The sequence below is a fragment of the Mustela putorius genome, unplaced genomic scaffold, assembly GCF_011764305.1.
Source record: "Mustela putorius furo isolate JIRA1106 unplaced genomic scaffold, ASM1176430v1.1 tig00003983_pilon_pilon_pilon, whole genome shotgun sequence".
Taxonomy (NCBI): Eukaryota; Metazoa; Chordata; class Mammalia; order Carnivora; family Mustelidae; genus Mustela; species Mustela putorius.
Genome location: NW_025422123.1, coordinates 1633480 through 1655037, shown reverse-complemented (window position 1 = coordinate 1655037; position 21558 = coordinate 1633480). Strand labels below are relative to the sequence as shown.

Here is a 21558-nt window from a genome sequence, read left to right as displayed (position 1 = left end):
ATTGGTGGGGGAAAGTAGGCAAGACAGTGGACAGAGAGACCAGTCCAGGTGAAGGACTTTGAAAGCTTCATTTAAGGCAACAGTGCAATGGAGATGTAATGGAAGGAATGAATGCTAAGAAGGAACTGGTAGAAATGATAGAGCTCAACCATCCTAAGTTATATAGGGGTTAGGGCCTAGGCAAAGGACATACCCAGATGCAGGAAAGAGCAGGGTGGAGAAAAATCTGGATTAGGGTGGACAGGTGGATAGTGGTGCTACTCACTAGCACCACTAGTGAGGTGCAGGATTAGGGAGGGAGGGAAAGCAGGTTCTCTTTTGGACATAGTTGAGTACTATGATGCCTACAGAATAACTGGTTCTAATATAAGGAAAGTATAAACAAGAGCCGGGGGGGGGCATTCTAGGCAGGAAAGAGATAAATGTCTGTATGGGTCAGAGGGACAGCACTAAAAGAAAGCAAAAGGACATGGGTAAGATTACTAAGAGAAAATATACAAAAAGAGAGACAAAAACACCTAAATTATTGAGGAATCAGTAAAACTTACATTGTTTGTAAATGACACTCTTTGCAGAAAACCCTGAAGACTTACGAAAGAACTGATAAATGAATTCAGTAAAGTCACAGGACACGAAATTATAGAAGTATAAAGAAATCGTTGCATTTCTATATACTAATAGTGAAGAAGCAGAATGAGAAATTAAGAAAAGATCCCATCTACAATTGCACCAAAAAGAATACAATACCAAGGAATATACTTAACTAAGGAAATGAAGGCCCTAAACTTTAAAACATGGATGAAAGAAACTGAACACCAACAAATTGGAAAGATACAGCAAGCTCATGGATTGGAAGGACTAATATTGTTAAAATATCCATACAACCCAAAGTAATCTACAGATTTAATGTAATCCCAGTCAAAATATCAACACTTTTCACAAATGTTGTGAAACAATCCTAAAATTTTGTATGGGAACCACAAAAGACTCCAAACAGCCAAAGCAGTCTTGCGAAAGAACAAAGGTAGACGTATCACAATTCCAGATTTGAAGATGTATTACAAAGCTACAGTAATCAAAAGAATATAGTACTGGTACAAAAAGAGACACATAGATCGACAGACCAGAAAAGAGAGACCAGAAATAAATTTATGCTTATACGGTCAATTAATCTTTGACAATGGAAGCGAAAATACACAACGTGGAGAAGACAATCTCTTTAACAAATCGTGTTGGGGAAATTGGACAGCTACATTCAGAAGAATGAAACTGGACTGCTTTCTTAGACTATACACAAAAATAAACTCAAAATAGATTAAAGACCTAAATATGAAACCTGAAACCAATAAAAAAACTCCTGGAAGAAAACACAGGTGTTAATTTCTTTGACATAGGCCATAGAAACATTTTTCTAGATAGGTCTTTTCAGGCAAATGAAACAAAAGCAAAATCAAACTACTGGGATTATACCAAAATGAAAAGCTTTTGCACAGCAAAACAAAAACCATCAACAAAATAAAGACAATCTACAGGATGGGAGAAGGTATATGCAAATGATATACTGGATAAAGGGTTAATTTTCAAAATATATAAAGAACTTATAAACACAGTACCAAAAACCCCACAAATAATCCAATTTTAAAAAAGAAAAAAAATGAGCAACAAAAGGTTTCTGGGGAACAGTAATAATTTAAATGGCAGAGAATTCCAGAGAACACTAAGACTGAATAGTCATAAAGGCAGAAGCAGAACCTAGAATACAAAGCCATGGAAACCATGGTAGCAGAGCATTTTTAAAAAAAGAAAGGTGGGGTAAAGAGTGTTAATGAACAATGGGTGGAGTGAGGAGATAAGAATTCAAAATACACTGGTTTTTGACAAATTACCTAGCTGGTCAAATTTTCACAGTACCAAGATACAAGGTAAGGGATATGGGGTTAAACCTGAAAGATTGAAAGAGGGATATATTGGGAGGTGATGTGACAAAGTTCTTAAATCTCCCTTTATATTCACGTTTGGATAGCTCTCTTAATCTAATTACTGGAAAAGGTGACAAATACTATACAGGAGACTATAAATGTAGAAAGTTACAAAATAACTGAAGGGGTGACTACTTCTAAAATGGTAAAGAGAATTGAGTCTTTTGTGTGTGAGTTTTTACTTCTTCAAGAGATCACCGCTGACTAAATCGCCCCATGACCTGGCAAACCTCTCCTCCAGAGATTTAAACATCAGAGCCTTCACAGCCCTTCCCATTTAGTTAGTTTTCCCCTTGGGCCCCCATTTTCCTCCATCCACATCTCAATTATAGTACTTATCACAATGCTCTAGTAATCGAGTTTGTGTGGTGGCCAAGGGCTGTGTACAACTGCATTATCTGCACCTTAGTGTCTGGACCATATAAAGCATTACTTACAAGTCAACATATTTACACTTTAAAGTGTTTTTTACATACCCAAACATATGTATATAAACATCTACAAAGTGGAAGGGAAAATTCTGCTGATCTCTCTGAGCACAGTTACATGTTTCATTTAACAAGGGATATACTTTGGTGGAAAGTATTACTTGGTTTGCCAAAATAACTATCATGACGCCCATCGGTAGATCTTTTTGATGAAACTGTAAATAAAACTAGACTCCACTCTAGTCACACATTAACTATATTATTAGGCAATTTCTCAATACAACATAGAAAGTGCATAAACCATATTATGGTCTTATTCCAATCATATCTCCTTACTTATGCTCATTTCTTCTGTATTAAGAGGAGACCAATAGGTCAATATTATAGTAATTTAGAACCACATGCAGAGATGTGTGTTTCTGCAAAAGCAGCACAGAAGAGAAACTAGGATATTCCTGTGGCAGCTCTTACAACTACGTGTGGAAGAACATGGAACTGAGGAACAATGGGGGGACGGGGTGTCATATTGAAAGGGATAAGGCCAGAGTGTGAATGCATGAAAAGGGCAATAGATCCACAGGCCATGAAAATTAGCTCTTGTGACAGCACAGACATAGATATAGAATATATATTTTCTTTTTTATTTTATATATATTTAAGTATATATATATATATATGTGTGTGTGTGTGTGTGTGTGTGTGTGTGTATATATATATATATATATTTAAAGATTTTATTTGTTCATTTGAGAGAGAAAACAGACAAGCAGAGGGAAAGGCAGAGAGAGAGGGAGAAGCAGACTCCCTGCTGAGCTGGGAGCCCACCTGGGGCTCGATCCCAGGAAGGGATCATGACCTGAGCCGAAGGCAGACGCTGAACCATCTGAGCCACCCAGGTGCCCCAGCACTGGTACTTACATTAAGCAACTGTCTTAGACATACACTGCATAGGAAAAGCAAAGGAGTATCTTCTCTTAAATATTTTACCAGCAGACAGATGGCTGGATCATTACCTTAGACAATTACTATATGAAAGCCAATAGAATCATTACTTTTAGAAGAGTAATCAGGACTATCACATCGAACTACCACTCCAATCACATATTAGCAGATCCAGCACAGCTCATCCACACAGGAAGCTCTGTAGGCATTCTTCCAAGTGGCAGTCCATACCAATATGACACTGCTCACTTCTCTAAGAATGAGGTAAGTCCTAGCAATCAAGTAATAACATGTATTCACAGACCTACAGATTTATTCAGAGATTTATAAATCTAAGTAGGAAAGGATATAAAAACAAATAGGGAAAAGGCAGTAAGAGGTTCCTGATCCATGAAGACAGGTTTCTAATTGCTAAGCAATACAGTAAGAACAAGGCATCAACGACTTACATCTGATTCCCAGTAATAATGAAAGATTAGGCTCCTTGCCCTGAGCTCGCTGATTGAGAATACTACACAATGCCTTCAAGTCAAACAAACAATAGGACATTTCCTTGAACAGCTGATCAATCACACTCAAATCAGATAGTGGCCATTTGGTAAGTACTGTCTGCTGCCTGGATTGGTCTGCTTCCTGGCCCTGATCCAATAAGGAGCATGTCTCTTCTGTTTGCCTTTGGTTCTGCAAGAGAGAAAGAAAACACAAACCAGGTTGTTAGAACAGTGAAAAGGTATTCAAAGCCATGCAGTTGTCTGAATATTTCCCCCCATTTATTAATGAAACGTTAGAGTCATATTACATACACATTAACCAAATTAAACTGCATACATACAGTAGGAAAAAAGAAAAAGGAAAGGCATTTAAAATAGTGGAAATGACTCCAGGATTCCTCTGTGCCATCTCGTGCCCTAGGGTAAATCTGAAAGAGGCAACAAACCCAGACTTACTTTCGAGGAGTATCTCATGCTACATAATGTCACATAATAAGCATCTTGGTTGTATATATAATCTTCTATAATAAAATTTATCCAAAGAACAAAAAGAACTATGAAGAAATTTTAAACCCTACCCTATAGTTTTACTGTTAGCAACAGTAGTGATTTATTTACTTTGAAACTATCTGTTGCATATTGAGAAAAAAGTATATATGTTATGTTAGTGTTGATAGGAACCAAAATTTTCAGCATTAAGAGAAAAAGAAATACAAGTATAAAACCAAAAGAAAAAGACCCTAACAATTTGGAATTGTGAAATTTAAATTGCGATTATCAATATGAACTCATAATTTATTACACTCAGAAAAAGCTACCTTCACTTCATCCCCAAAACTGTCACCATCTACTTCTCATTGTGAAAATTGCTACAGGCAATTTAATTAGCTTTCTAGTTAGACCTGTATTTCAATGTATTTCAAAATAACCAAACAGCCTGCACTGATGAGGAAAAGATTTTTTAATAGATGAATGCCAGCTAAAAAATATAAATATAATTAGAAAAGAATATGATTCTTTTAATCATGTAATGATTTAGACAATGATCACCAGTAAATACTAAAACCATCAAGGGAAAGGGTACTGATAAACTACATATTCAGTGTTACCTAAGTATCATTCCACAGATTACCTGCTATTTGCAGAGGCCATAAGAATTAGTCTGTTACCATTTTAACCAGTGAGATCAGTATTTCTGTCACTTACAGTGGGATAATCAAACATAAATAATTTGAGGACATGAACAACACCTACAAAGTCTTCATGCCAAAAAATGTTTGTCTTGACTTAATGATATCTTTAGCTCTTACTTCTAGGTTATAAGAGATAGAGGGGGTAGAGAACAAGATAAATGACACCATAAGAAATCAATCAAACAAATCTAGAAGGCCTGACAATATATAAGTCTTTAAGACAACAGGCCCAGATTTATCAACAAGTCACTAACATGGAAAAAGTGAGAAACTTCGTAAGACAAAATGAAATGCAACTCATGGTATTACTGAATATTGAGGAATATTATTCTTGTTGGGTTTGACAATTGTGGTGCAGTTATATGGGAAATGTGCCTGATTTTTGGAGATGCATTCTGGGTATTTAGAGGCAAAATGTCATGATGAGAGTTAAAAAACTAATATAACTATTTTTTTGTACAACGTATCCTTAAATGCAGGCCAAGTGTGCCATCTTGTAATTAAATGAAGAAAATGTGATCTGTTCTAATGATGAAATGTCACATTGTACCTTCCTTAAGGATTTTCAAAGGTAATTTTATTTATATTCAATTTATGCTTTATTGAATTACTTTGGGACTGAATCTCTATATAATATTTGACTATGTTGCAGTTAAGTCTGTGAAATTATATTCAGATACATAAGAAAAACAGAAGTTTGCCTTTTAATTATACACTCAACTCTATAAAAACCTAATGGAGTTAATTAATTGGCACACCGAAATCAAGTCTTCAAGTAAAAAATATTCTATGAATATGTACAAAATAAGTATCTGCTTTAACTTAAGTAAGTACTGAATCATTCTTTGAAAGTAATTTGAATTTTTTCTACTCACATCAAGCAAAGTTTTTGTTAATCTCTGTAGGTTTCTTTCTTTCTTTTCCAGCTCTTCCATCATCTTTTGAGTAGTTGATTTTTCTTTAGAAAGTTTCCCCTGCATAGACTAAAATAAAGAGAATCAGAAAGCAAGCATGTTGTTAATGCTAAAAGCAAAACACAGTCAGAGGGGTAACTAGGAATATGGGCTCTGAATACTTTGGATCTGTCCTCCCTATCCCCTGGAAGATGGAGGCCTTCACTTTTAAATCAACCCATATTGTTCTACAGTGGACGTTAGCAAAAGGAAAAACAAGAACCACCTTTACCAAGAAAGTTTTTAATCTGGGTAAAACATATTAAGCCTAAACAGCTGCTATTTAATGCTATCTCACAAACAGTTCTTATTTTTGTTGTTGTTGTTTGTTTGTTTGTTTATGCATTCAGAGTGTAATAGCAAATCCATACCCCCACTTTTTTCTTATGGTTAATAAGATAAAACAACGTAATGTAAGACCATCCTCATTTTCCATCATTTGAAACATAGCTAAACACACTTCTCTCAGTGTACGGTATTCCAAGCAATAGTTATGATGTTGAATTCAAACCAAAGGTTTAATAAATGAATCTCTTAACTCTTTATAAAATTATGAATTATCCAGAACAAGATACTATTTTAAGAATATCCTGAGTGCATAAAGCAGTATATAGGATATCTTAAGAGTACTTGGGTCAAACTCATCATAAACTCTGTAGATATCAGTGATTTCTAGGTGTTTCTATCAACACTTTTTTCCTTTTGTGAAATCACAAGATCAATAAACATATAACAAGAGATTTCTTTTATTTTCTCCTCAGGACTGTATTTATTTAGTCTCAATTCTGAAACTACTTCAGAATGCTGACTACCTAAAACACAATTCACGAGGAAGGTGTTCTCCCCCCTCATATTATCTCTCACTAGAAAAGAGAAGATAGCTCAGCAGGGAGCTTGCTTCCTCCTCTCTCTCTGCCTGCCTCTCTGCCTACTTGTCATTTCTGTCTGTCAAATAAATAAAATCTAAATATGAGGAAGAATCTCAATTTTTTTTAAAGATTTTATTTATTTGACAGAGAGAGATCACAAGTAGGCAGAGAGGCAGGCAGAGAGAGAGGAGGAAGCAGACTCCCTGCTGAGCAGAGAGCCCGATGCGGGACTCGATCCCAGGACCCTGAGATCATGACCTGAGCCGAAGGCAGTGGCTTAACCCACTGAGCCACCCAGGCGCCCTCCACAAACCCAATTTAAGAGAAAATATTTTGATGAAAACTTATGTTAACTTATGTTATTATTATTATGAAAACTTATGTTAACTTGTTATTTTACTATATAAACACACAACCCCCTATACATGTACATGTATGCATGCATGCACGCATGAAATTTTTTTATGAAGAATTTCATAAAAACATTCCTTCATGCAATTATTTAACCAACAAAAATTATAGCCAAGTACAGTCTGTGCATTGCGTGATGAATCAGTGAAAAAAAAAGTCAAAACTGCTGACCCTTTCAGAACTTTTACTAGGAGATAAAAGATTAAGGAAAATATAACAGATATGTAAATTACATAGTATTACATAGTATTACATATTAGAATGTGACTAGTTTTTTGGAAAACAGGAGCATGGCAAGGGAGAGGAGGCTGAGATCTCAAATGGGGTAGAGTAGAGGGTCATGGAAAAAGTGACATTTGAGCAACGGCTTGAAGGAGGTGAAAGATTACATCTCCCAAGAGTGTTTCAGTCAGTGCAAAGGTTCTCAGGCAGATGGTGTCTTCTGTGTTTTGAAAAAGCATGAGAGCCAGGGTGGCAGAAAATAGAAAAAGATGAAGTCAGAGAAGGCGGGTGGTAGAGAGAACAGATTGTGTACGGCCTCATGAGCCAGGGTGAAAACTTTGATTTTTACTTTGGAAAAAATGAGGAACTGCTAAAAGGTTCTGAGAAGAGACATGATCTGGTTTTTGTTTGATAGGTCAGTTAGGCTAATAAGAATAGACCAGAGGCATGCAAAGATGGAAGCAGGCAGAAATCATTCATACAAAGAATAAAAATGTGGTGGACCAGAAACACAACAGAGGTCAGAAGAATGTGTCAGATGCTAGATATATTTTGAAGATAGTAAGATTTGTTCACAAATGTGAGGCAGAAGAGAAGTCAAGGATAAGTCTAATGTTTCTGGACTGAGAAAAAGGAAGGACAGATTTGCTATTAATAAAGAAAGAAAACATGGAAGGTAGAGCAGGTTTTACTATCTTCTGTCTGAGGAGGGTAAGAAATTCAATTTGGACATATTATGTCTGATGTGTTAAGTGGTGCTGTTGAGTAGGCAGTTGGATATACAAGTTGTAAGGTCAGGGGAGAATTATAGCTGGAAAAAGGGAGAAGTGAGCACACATATTATACGTAAAACCACGAGACTTGGTAAGATCACTAAGACATGTTTCAGTAGACAATTCTAGGAAAGAAACAAATCCCGTTTTTGAAGTATAATATAATTTTTTGAAAACATTTTACATGTCTTCAAAAATAACTTTACTTAAATATCACAAATGAAATTAAACTTACCCTAAATTATAAGACAGAAAAATTTCTAATAAGGTTTTTTTCTCCATTTTTTGTATACTAACAAAAGTTTGTCTACTAACCTGCCTGAATCTTTATTATAATAGGATTTGTGCCAAAGGTGTTAAATTTATTGTCTCTAGTTAAATAAATCAAACAAGAACAACAAAAAACCTTTTTAATACGAGTTCTTTTGAAATTTTTTGGTTAAAATTTTATTGTATATATTTCAATGATCTAGAAACAAGGTATAAGTCAATCACTTTGAATTTATTACTGAGAACAGATAAAAGGTTTCATACTGTTATGATTCTATTAATACAAATACACTATTCTTGAAATAACGTAACTCTAAAAAAGATAAAAGTGCTACTGGCATTAGAAATAACAATAAAGAACATGCACAGTTAATAGGTAAGGTAATAATGGCATTTAGAAAGCATTAACAGGGGCACCTGGGTGGCTCAGTGGGTTAAGCCTGCCTTCAGCTCAGGTAGTAATCTCAGGGTCCTTGGATTGAGTCCCACATCAGGCTCTCTGCTCAGCTTCCCTCCCACCCCTTCTCTGCCTGCTTCTCTGCCTACTTGTGATCTCTCTGTGTCAAATAAATAAATAAAATATTTTTTAAAAATAAATATTTAGAAAGCATTAACAAGGGGAACACATTCTTTTTTTCAGGGAGGGAGATGGATTCTTTGAATGAAATTTAGTGATACCGTCTCTCAACACCTTTTAAAAATGTAGTTAAGAAAGTTCATCTCCCAAAACAGGCAAGTCCATCAAGATTATTCATCTAATGCACAGAAACAGAGAAGAGTAAAAAAAAAATTTTAAAACACACAGGAATAAGTTCTAAATGAAAAAGGTAAAATCTTAAAAAAAAAAAAAAAGACCTCAATGAAAGAGAGATAAGTGTGTTCAAATAGCAGTCATAATGATGTTAACCGAGGTCAGCAAAACAATGCATGAATAAAGTGAGAGTTTCAACAAATAGAAACTATAAGAAAGTAGCAAGTAGAATTTGTGGAGCTGAAGAGTAAAATAATTGACTGAAAAATCTAATAGATGGGTTCTACAGCAGACTGGATGAAGCAGAAGAATGCATCAGTGAATTCAAAGGCAGGGCAGATTTCACTCAATCAATTAAAAAGAATCCATTTCTTAAATCATCCTGATGTACACTTCAAATATCTTATAATTTTGTCAACTATACTTAAATATAACTAGAGCAGCAAAAAGTAAAAGAATAAAGATGGCTGAAGGGACCGAAAGGACATTACTAAGCAAATCTTGGACCATTACAAGGGTCCCAGAAAGAGGAGAGTGAGAAAAGGGGCAGAAAACTTCTTTGAAAAAACATTGACTGAAAAATTCCCTAACCTGGGGAAGGAAGTAGACCTCAAGATCTAGACTTCCAAATACAAGGAACCCAGTGAGACCCAATGGCACATTACTCAGCAATAGAAAAGAAGGAAATCTTACAACATGCAACAGTATGGATGGACCCTGAGGGCATTATGCTAAGTGAGACAGAGAAAGGCAAATACTATGTGATCTCACTTACCTGTGAAATCAAAACAAACAAACAAACAAACAAATAAAAAACCCTCAGAAATAACAGAGAATAGATTAATGGTTTCCAGAGATGGGTGGGTTGGGGGAAGGATGGATGGGTGAAGGAGGTCAAAAGGTATATGAACTTCCAGTTATAAAATAAGCCTTGGGGATGGAGTATTAGGCGTGGTGTCTACGGTTAATACTGTATCATATATCTGAAAGTTGCTGAAAGAATAGATCTTGAACGTTCTCATCACACACACACACACACACACACACAGACACACACACACACACCCTGTAACTATATGGTAATGGGTATAAACTAGACTTATTGTGATCACTTCACAATATATAAAATATCAAATCATTAGACTGTATACCAGAAACTAATATAATCAATTATATATCAGTAAGAAATAAGTTCACAGGTGAAAGAAAAAATGTACACAGTTAATGGTAACAGCACAAGATTTGCAGTCAGATAAAACTAGGTTCTGGGCCCACAGCCTACATGTTGTGCAACTATGGGTATGTTATTCAACCTTTGAGGGTTCCAAATTCATCAGAAAGAATTTACAACCTTGTAAGGCACTGTGAAAATTATGCAGTGTATATGCAGACATTTGTGGTATCTGCCTGTTCACAAACCCCGTGAGTCATAAGCATCATATCATAAGAATTCTGCACCTCTTGGGGCACTGCTCATTGGACTGGGCTGAGTGAACACTTAACCAAACCTGAGGAACTGGTACCCAGAGTCTATGAATCTCTCTGAGTGTAACTGGAAATAAACTATAGAACTTAGGGGCTGTAGGGCAGCTCTATTCTGTCATGTGAGCTAAAGAATAAAGGAAGTGAGTCTGCAGAGAAAAGAATGAAACACACTGCATGAGAGAAGCGACAAAGTCTCTTCTTTCTTGAAGCCAGGTTTTATTCCTACATTGGTTCCCCAGTATCTCTGCAACCTCGTAACACAGTAGATCCTACTATTTGCTTAAGCTAAATTGAATTGGTTCCGTTGCTTATAACCAAAAAGCCTAAATGACTTTCACCTGGTACAAAATACTTATGCAATACTAATTCTTTTCATCTTATACTAAATATTAAAAAGAATCCATTTCTTAAATCATCCTGATGTACACTTCAAATATCTTATAATTTTGTCAACTATACTTAAATATAACTAGAAAAAATAATGAAAGCCCATTCCAAATTCAGAACTGTGGGCAAAGGTTTTTGGTCTGTTTTGTTCACTAGACATCCCCAGAAAGAGTGCCTGGCCCATGGTAGAAACTCAGTTAACAGTTAATGAATGAAAAAGCGTGAAAAAGTAATTAATACCTAATTTAGTTTTTAAGTAAAAGGCTATGTTCATTCATTCAAAAACAATTATTGAGCATCTTTTATATACAAAGCACTGTGCTAAGTGTTGAACTGGATAAGGATTGTTCAAGGAGCCTAGTGTACTTATTACAAAACTCTTACGTAAATCTATCAGGAAGCAAAACCAGGCATTTTATTTAATCTCAAGGAGCTAATAATTCTACCATATTGCAGAGTGTAATGTACTAAAAAAATTCACTTTGGAGACAAAATTTCCAAATTTTACTTCTAGGCAACTGAATGCCAAGTGCTTTCCACAAGACTAGCTTTCCGACATGCTCCAGTTTAAGGATCTTTCATTCCAGGAGAAGACACTGAAAACAAACTCCCCCCTAAGGCTTACACAAGGAAGCGATCAGACTAACACTTCTCTGGTGCATTTTTGCCTTTCTCTTGGGATTTTTCACTTTGAAGCAGTAAGGAGCAATGCCAACAGCACAAACTCTGAGGTCAGACATGAATTAGAATCTGTGCTGAGACCTTAGGCACATCTTTTTAAATCCTGGCTGCTTCATATATAGAAAGACACTCTTTCTCACCTTGTAAGCTTACTATTGAGGTTTAGAAATACTAAGTATAATCAGAAAGCACAGCTCCTGTAATGTGCTTATCACCAGCATCATCACTGATACCTCTACACTTAACAGGGGCTCCATTTCTCACTTTAGCCTAAGTGCAGAGAAATATTAAATCCCTTTATTCCTTTCTGCATATTAATAAAAGGAATTTTCAAAATGTTTGTAAAAACTAAGATTACAAAATAAGGAACATGCAAACACCATAAAAGTTGCTATTTTTTAGGTTTCTGTTTATAAAAATCCAACTGTACAGCTCAAATTCCTCTACATTAACTATCACCTCACTACCTGATACAACTTTAAGAACGATCTGCCTGAGAATTCTGTTTCCAGCAAAACAGCATGAGGAGCCTTTAAGACAACTCCTCTGTGGAAATTTTATTATTATTTTTAAAGTTTTTGTTTGTCAGAGAGAGAGAGAGAGAGAGAGAAAGAGAGAGAGCGCACACAAGCAGGGGGTAGGGGCAGAGGGAGAGGGAGAAGCAGATGTCCTGCTGAGCAGGGAGCCTGAATGAGACTCAATCCCAGAACCCCAAGACCATGACTTGAGCCAAAGGCAGATGCTCAACCAAATGACCCACTCAGGAGTCCCTTATTTATTATTTTATAAAGATTTTATTTATTTATTTATTTATTTGAGAGCGAGTGAGAGAGAGAGAAACGGGCAGAAGGAAGGGGAAAAGGGAGAAGGAGAAGCAGACTCCCTGCTGAGCAGGGAGTCCAATGTGGGACTCAATCTCAAGATGTTGGGATCATGACCTGAACCGAAGGCAGACACTTAAGTGACTAAGCCACCCAGGTGGCCCCTCAGTGAAAATTTCAGAAGAGCACATTTAAAGTTTCTATAAATGGTCCTATGAGTAAACAGAAAATTAATAAACTTATATTCAAGAAAATCTATTGAAAGTAAGAACAGAAAAATCTATAGTATTTGAAACAGAATCCAGGCCATCTTTATGCTCTCATAGCTCAGCAAGATGGAAATTCCACTCCAGACTGGGACAGCCAATAACAGTAACACAGGGGTCCCTGTCCCCCTAGCTCTGAGTTATAACGCTACCTTCCCAGGAAGGACAGGATGTCAGCATTTCTTATCCTGCCCTCAGCTCCCTGCACCTCAGACTAAGTTCCAGACAAGTACAGCCAAAAGATGGGGAACCCCGCCCCCTTCTTCTGCCTAAGCTCCCTACTGGGATGGAGACCTTACTTTAGGTACAGCACCACAAAGAATACTGTAAACCTGACTGCCCTTGCCTTGGCTTCTGTGGCAGGGGTTCCACACCGGCAGAAGCAAGCTAAGATCTAGAGCTACTGCCACTGAATTTTATCTTATGGTGAGTCACTCAGAAGTCTGAGGGGCTGCAGGGTATTGTTCCTATCAGCACTGGCCTGGCTCAAAGATTTTGCTCAGGGAGAACCAAGTCACAGAACAGAGAGCTCTAAATATCTCTCTAAAGGACCTGAATTCATTTGCAACAGACTGTGAAGTTCAAGCCTTAGGGGCAATAGCAAAAGCTGTAGAGGTCTATCAAAATACCAACAACATTTTCCACAGAGCTGGAACAAACAATACTAAAATTTGTATGGAGCCAGCCAGAGGAATGTTGAAAAAGAAAAGTCATTTCTCTAAAGAAGACATACAAATGGCCAACAGACACACGAAAAAAATGCTCAGCATCACCTGGCATCAGGGAAATACAGATCAAAACCTAAATGAGATAACACCTCACACTGGTCAGAATGGCTAAAATTAATGAGTCAGGAAGAAAACAGATCTTGGTGAGGATGTGGAGAAAGGGGAATCCTCTTAACACTGCTGGCAGGAATGCAAACTGGTGCGGCCACTCTGGAAAACAGTATGGTGGTTCCTCAGAAAGTTAAAAATAGAATTTCCCTCAAACCCAGTAATCACACTCCTAGGTATTTACCCAAAGGATACAAACATAGTGATTTGAAGGGGCACCTGCACCCCACTGCTTGTAGCAGCAATGTCCACAACAGCCCAACTATGGAAAGAGCCCAGATGTCTATCGACAGATGATTGAATAAAGAAGATGTGGTGTATATTTACCATGGAATACTACTCAGCCATCAAAAAGGACAAAATCTTGCCATTTGCAATGACGTGGATGGAACTACAGGGTATTATGCTAAGCAAAATAAGTCAGTTAGAGAAAAACAAATACCAATGATTTCACTCATCTGTCGGATTTAAGCAACAAAACAGACGAACACAGGGGAAGGCAAGAAAAAATAAAATAAGGAAACAGAGGGAAGCAAAACATAAGAGACTCTTAACTCTAGGAAACAAACTGAGGGTTGCTGGAGGGGAGGTGGGTGGGGGGATGGGGTAACTGGGTGATGGGCATTAAAGAGGGCACTTGAAGTAATGAGCACTGGGTGTTGTATGCAACTGGTGAACCATTAAATTGTACCCCTGAAACTAATAACATAGTATATGTTAATTAAATTGAATTTACATAAACAATTAAGCAAATTTATACTTTATAAAAAACAAAGAATGAAATAGTAGAAGTTGTGGCAAAAAGCAGGTGGGAAGAAACTGTTAGATTCATTGAAGGTAAAGGCCAGACTACTGGCTGGCTAGAGTCCTAAGAGAAAAAGTGAGACACCTGGGAAAAGCACTCTTGGGAACAGAAAAAAATCTCAAACATTAACCTAAGGAGTTTTTCCTTCAGAGGAACCAGGACACATCGGTCTGTGTAGCTGAAGCAATTTATACCAGAGGGCGTCACTGAAAACAACAGAATAATCAGCTGACAATTAATGGAGCTTAACTGCTAGTGTGGTCAGAGAAAGAGTTACAGAAGATCACATATTAAATTTTTATGAGATATCTAGAATAGGCAAATCTATAGAGACAGGAAGTAGATTAGTGATTGCTTATGGACAGGGAGAGAACAGGGTTCAAGGGAATGCTATAGCTAAAAGGTAACGGGTTTATGAGGTGATAAAAAGGTTCCAGAATTGACTGTGGTCTTAGTTTATTAAAAATTACTGAATTATACACTTCAAATGGGTGAATCGCAGGGTATGGGAATTATATCTCAATAGAGAAGTTATTTAAAAATCAATACAATGTAAAACAGATTAAATGTGTCAAGAACACATCCAGATTTCTCAGAACTACCTCCTCCTCTTCTTCTCTTAAATTTGTCTTCCCAGTCAATTCCCATTTTCAGTGAATGAGCCCCCTAAGGACCATGATGGCACCTCCTAATGGCTCCAGAATGGGGATACTGCCAGGCTAAGAAGAATGGCCTGGAGAACATGTTAATAATGTGTATTTCAAGCTTCATGCCAGAGATACTGAGTTGTCAGGTTCATAATTGGGCCCAGAAACTTGTATTTTAAAAAGCATCACAAATACTTTGAATGTTCATACATGATTGGTGATCATTCATGGCAGATGACATGCTCCAGAACATTCTTCCATGATGCACCTGAGCGGACTCCCTCTCCTACCTCTGAATTCCCCACCTCAGACACAAAGAACTAACTTTTCAGAAGTTAAATCTATCTTTTATATACATTTCCCAATATTTTAATTAAGCAACAACTGTACTGTGCATATAACAGGATTACATGTACATTAAAGACTTCTTAAAATACAAACACTGGAGAGAAAGCTTATTTTTAAAAAAGTTATAGAAGAGTTTTTTTTGGCTATAGGTTTTTTCAAAAAATAGTATAAATTTCTGATAAGAATATTTTTAGTTTTTCATGCATTGTAAAAACAATTTCACAAAGGTAAAACTTTTAAAAATTAAAAAACTAAGCAGAAAGAACTTCATGTCAGGACACATCACAAAACTAAGATAGCAAAAATAGGAAATAAACATCACATAAAAATAATATGAAAACATTAAATCACTTTATTTAGGGTAAAGCAAAGTTAAATTCTACTTATAAGACATTTTACTGACTTATGATTCATTTTCCCACTATTTCTACTAAGAAAACCTGCTGGATGAAGGCTTTAAGAGAGACTTGCTGAAAATCGAAATAAAATCTTTGGAGGCTATGAAAACATGTTCCCTTGAAGTGTTATAAATAGGACAGACTGTTACAGTTTTGAGATTGGAGGCTTCTAATCACGCCTTTAAAAGTGAACAGTCCTAATGACCTTTAAAGCACCATTGTGTATTTTATGACATAATGATCATTCATTGATTGCTGTCAACTTAGAAAGAGTTTTGCCTTTTAAAGGCAAAAGTTCTTTCAATGAGGAAACAATTTTAATATGCTAGGGAAAACAGAGTGCACCTAATAAACTATTTTACTTTGTATCTCTGCCAAAAGCTTATAATGATTACATACATTGATAACAGCTCACTGGAAACAGGATTATGTAACTAAAACATGCTTTTAAGGAATAAATAGGAAGGAAGGCAATGCCCAATGAAGAACGCATGCACATTCTGACTGAAGCCACATTTATGGAAATGATGGGAAATGTTCTACTGCAAAACGTCTTTTTATACTGTATACTGACAGAAGAAAAACTTGTAGAAGAAGCCAGTTTAGCTATACTAGTTTCATAAATGCAAACAAAGTCATTATTTCTAAAGGATCAATGAATAAACAAGTTATTCATGTCAGTTAACAATATCCTCTTGTCAGCTGAACAAAACAGTAGCTAAATCTGTATTTGTATAGCACTGAACTCAATTTCAATATCATGTATGCTTTTACATGAAGTACTATTTTTCTCTATTCAACAACAAATACAACATAACTAGTAGAAGACTCTCCTCCAATTTCCAGAGTTGTAAATCAATAAATCTGCCCCTGACCTAAATCAGGTCTATATTTATTTGACTTCTGGTACAAGGGTGGTAAATCACAATTATATTTTAAATATAGCACTTTCACGCCGGAACAATGCCTTATTTTTATCTCCTATAAACTGGACATAAAATGAACACGGCAAGGGATTTTATTTTTTCCTTAGGTCACAAAATTTAAACTGTAACAATAACCTGCTTATAGCCAAGGCAATGCAATACTCCAAAAGTCAACCAAATGAACTTTGAACAAATGTGGTCTTCTCAGTAGGTTGAAAGGACATAAAGAAGCAGTGAAAATCCTAGTAATAATATGATTGTTTTGGCTACTAAACCTACTAAAATGGAACAACTTCCTGGCACTGTGGAGGAACAAAGAATATGTAAACTGTAACAGCAGTGAAATTTTACAGTAAGTTTTATACTGATTTTATACTGACTGCTAACATGTGTACCTCATGTTAGAAAATGGCTGGGAAGCTCTGTGTTATCACTCACCATAAGATATTTTGTGTTTTGGCTATAGAAAGGAATCTGAAGAAAATAAAACCAGAGCTATAGCACATAGGAAGGACATCATAATCTACAGAGAAGTAAGGCTGGCCATCCCTTATGTAAGCAGATGGGGGGGGGAACTAGGCAGCTTTAATTAATTAGTAATTGAAGGCAACTGCTCTCTTATCTGTATCAACTTGCTAATAAACCCATTAACTGTAGTACAAAACAAGAATACTTTTTCAACCCAAAGTGTTCTCTTTAGGATTCTCCCTGTGGTTTCCAATGCTAGGGAAATATTTAGTATCCATTTTTTTAAAATAGGCAATATTTTCAGATGTTTACAGATTACACATCTTTTTTTCCCCCATTTTATTTTATTTCACTTTATTTCTTTTCAGTGTTCCAGCATTCATTGTTTATGCACCACACATATAACCAAATAAAAAACCTAGCTTTTTTAACTATGAAGGGCCAAAATTAAAAAATTTTAATAAGAAACATGAGGCAAAAAATTTTCTTACCATTTTAAGCATATTTGTCTCCATCTATAATTTCTATTCAGTAGTATCTTAATAAATATAGCTAATTTGGCCAGTTATCAGCATTTGCTATCTGCTCTTTTAGCAAACCATATATTAGATGTATGGCTTAGAGAGATGGCCACAATGACCTAAATACCCATTGCTTCAAAACATAAGATAATAGAATTAAGGAGTTTAATTTGAAATTTTTAATTTGAAATGTTCACACAAACATTTTCAAATCAAAGAATAGAATGGCATATAAATTACATATTCTTCTACATATTTATATATGGTCATGACATATTGAAGTGTGACTAAAAGACATTGCTTTTGTGTAAGAATAAATTGTATTAAGATGCCACCATAAATAAGAAAAAGGCACATTTCAATTGATACAAATAAATCCTGATAATCTATAAGGTGAGAGACAGTATATGATAAACTAATAAAACTAATTACAAGTCTTGTCCATCCCCAATTTCAGTGCCAAAGGACAATGCTGACTGTCCTTAATTTGGATTGAGATAACTTTATTTGAATGATTTCTTGGAAAATGTTACCAAGTAAAATACAAATTCCTTTTCTTATGGTCTATAATAAGTCAGTTAATAATGGGTGAGGGAACTTAATCATGTTGTGATTCAAATGGCTAGTAAAACAACTGAAATTATGCCCATAGGAATAAAGATTAAAGAGTATAACGTCGATGAACCAATACAGTAGGGCTACACACCACTTGTAGAACTGGCCTAGTATTTGATTAAAATGATACATCATTTAATATGGCCAGAAGACAATCAAAACAGATGGTCTATTATTCTGACATTTAAACCATTTATCGTTTTTATGTTTTACTTCCTAAAAATGGAATTTTAGGAGGTATAAAAATAAGAAAATTATTCAGCAAAAATGCTCAGTGGTTTTTCATTATACACAGAATAAAATACAAAGACATCTACCCCTTTGTGATCTAGCCCCAGGCTACTTTCCACCATCACCTTTCACCACTCTACGTCACCATAATGCACTTCAGGCTAGCAGCCTTCTTGCTGGACTTGGGAGTACACCAGGCACCTTCAGGGCAATGGTGGCTCTCTTTGCCTGGAATGCACTTTCCTTGGGTTTTATTCATCATTCAGATCTCTGTTCAAATATTACTTCCTCAGGAAAAACTTCATGACCATTGTATTTAATGAAGCCTGTCTGTCATTGTACTGTACCTTTTAATTGTACATATCATTCCTTGACATGGTATTTTAATTTTTTCCATCTCATCCCACAGAATGGCTAAAGACTTGCTTTGCTTACTGATGAATCCCCAGTGCCAGAAACAGTGCCTGGCACACAAGCAGGTACTCATTAATAAATGGGAAATTAATAAAAAATGAAAATACATTTAATCCACAGGTTTTGGTCGTGGATTATGAATCAGACACTCTTAAGCTCTTGATACACATATGAACTACCACAGACTCTCCTCCTAAGAACCTAAGCAGGAGTTCAAAACACAAATACAAAACAACGTGTTATACTTGGAGAATATACAAAGAATAAAGCAGAGAATCACTAGGAGGAAGAGATGTGTTGACAAGTCACAGTGGACTAAAAACAGTCCATTGTCTTTAATAACTAGATCAATGCTGACCTTAACCAAATGTGTCCCCAGCAGTAGACTACATCAAGTTAAAAACAAGCAACGTACAGAAAAGAGAAGAACAATCTTCCAAGATTTTTTGAATAATTGATATACCAAATAGCAGTTTAATTCTAAAAAAGTACAAGATTAATACTAAAGAATTTGCAACTTCATGTCAAGTGCTATTAATCTTTTCATATAAATATATATATGTTTTAGTATTTTGGGGGTTATACAGGCATTAAGAGTAAATCAACATACTGCTAAATTAAAATATGCACAAAACATCCCTTACCTGAATTTCTAAAATCATTCTTTCAATCTCATCTTGTTGGCTGTCTATTATCTAAAACACAGGAAATATATCAGGGTGAATCAAAATTTTTGCTATTGCTTTTTAAAAGTACCAATATTTCAAAAAAACAAAAGCACAGAAATAATGACTTTATCTTTTAAAAATCAGGGTGTTTTTTTTTTTAAATTAAAGTAATCATACCAAGTATTCTTTAAATAGACATATGATTTGGATCACACATAAAACTGCAAAAGTCTTCCTTTGGTTCTTGATAAAACTCTATGCAATTTATAAAAATAACTTTGAAACAGACACTGAATAATTTAGAAAGGAAAAGATATTCTTTTGTTAAGAAGTAATGTAATTTCCTTAGCATGGCTTTTACGAAAATTTATTTAATTTACTTAAACTGTCACTTTCTTTCCATATAAAAAGTTGAAACTAAGCTATTATTAACAAAAATATAAAATAGCTATAACATATATCTATACACACATATCCAACATAATACAGACTTCACATTTATTATCAAAGACATGAACTGACCTTACTAGCATTCTCATTTTGTTCTCTCAGGTTATCATTTTCATTCTGAAGCTGTTTTGCATCTAACATGGGAAGGCGAATTCCATCTTCGAGGCATCTTTCTACTTTTTGCTGCAAGCTATGTATTTTAGAAAGACAATTAGATAAAGAAAATCCACTCTGTTGCTGATTTTGGTAGATGACTTCAACATAAATAAAGTACCTTTCTTAGGGTCGGTAGTACTTTTTAACCTAGCAATAATTGAGACCTACAGCCTATACATGTATACACTTGAGTACCTGTATTTCATACAAGTAAGAAATATAATGAAAGCTGATCATCTTTTCTAAAATGGCAGATTTGAAGTCAGAATCAAAAGTTACTTAGTGTGTGACATTCTTAGGCCCTAATGAAGTTCCCATGAACCTAATGTGAGCTCGGCAATCTAAATCCTGTTCTTTCCTTCTCCCCCTGAAGCAGAGCTCCTTGATTAAGAGGATTGTGTTAGGGAACCTAAGAATAAGAACACACATCTTTTAGCTTCATTCTGAGTGCAGCAGAAGTTTGTTTATAAGGAAGCTGTTGCTAAAACCAGTAGAATTACATTTCTCCTTCATTAGTAAGAGCAACAATTTATTTACTACTTGACCTAATAGATTCTCATGCTATTCATAGCATAGAACTGCAATGCAAAAGAGGAAACAACAAAAGGAAGCCCTTCTGGTATACTAAGAATAAAAGATTAAAAGGTGTTAGTCTTTTCTAAAAGATTTTTTTTTTTTTTTTTTTACATTTTTTTTTTTTTAATTTTTTATAAACATATATTTTTATCCCCAGGGGTACAGGTCTGTGAATCACCAGGTTTACACACTTCACAGCACACACCAAATCACATACCCTCCCCAATGTCCATAATCCCACCCCCTTCTCCCAAACCCCCTCCCCCCGGCAACCCTCAGTTTGTTTTGTGAGAAAGATTTTATTTATTTATTTGACAGAGAGGGACACAGCTAGAGAGGGAACAGAAGTAGAGGGACTGGGAGAGGGAGAAGCAGGCTTTCCACGGAGCAGGGAGCCTGATGTGGGGCTCCATCCCAGGACCCTAGGATCATGCCCTGAGCCGAAGGCAGACGCTTAACGACTGAGCCACCCAGGTGCCCTAAAAGGTGTTAGTCTTGAGAAAGAAAGGATGGTCACGCTTTGGTTAAAAGGAACTATACCATTAACAATAATGACCAAAATCAAAACAGAAAGATA

At 35.7% G+C, this 21558-nt stretch overlaps 1 protein-coding gene and 1 long non-coding RNA gene across 5 annotated transcripts in view; one reads left to right on the top strand and one right to left on the bottom strand.

Annotated features, from left to right (window-relative positions):
• The window catches only part of CEP85L (centrosomal protein 85 like), a 180268-nt gene that overhangs the window by 6181 nt on the left and 152529 nt on the right, over nucleotides 1–21558 (bottom strand). For 3 of the 4 annotated variants that reach the window (XM_004740086.3, XM_004740087.3, XM_045071265.1), the window contains 4 exons: nucleotides 20322–20439; nucleotides 19776–19826; nucleotides 5909–6016; nucleotides 3799–4030 (listed from right to left, as the gene is read on the bottom strand). In XM_004740086.3, the coding sequence (XP_004740143.1) occupies nucleotides 3799–4030; nucleotides 5909–6016; nucleotides 19776–19826; nucleotides 20322–20439 (509 nt within the window). Of the gene's footprint in view, nucleotides 1–3798; nucleotides 4031–5908; nucleotides 6017–9222; nucleotides 9287–19775; nucleotides 19827–20321; nucleotides 20440–21558 lie in introns of those variants that run through there. The other variant, XM_045071266.1, reaches the window with a different exon arrangement.
• Nucleotides 1813–19295, top strand: LOC106007171. Its single transcript, XR_006604146.1, has 4 exons — nucleotides 1813–1922; nucleotides 5513–5604; nucleotides 17349–17415; nucleotides 19127–19295. It is a non-coding gene; the product is annotated as an uncharacterized LOC106007171 (long non-coding RNA).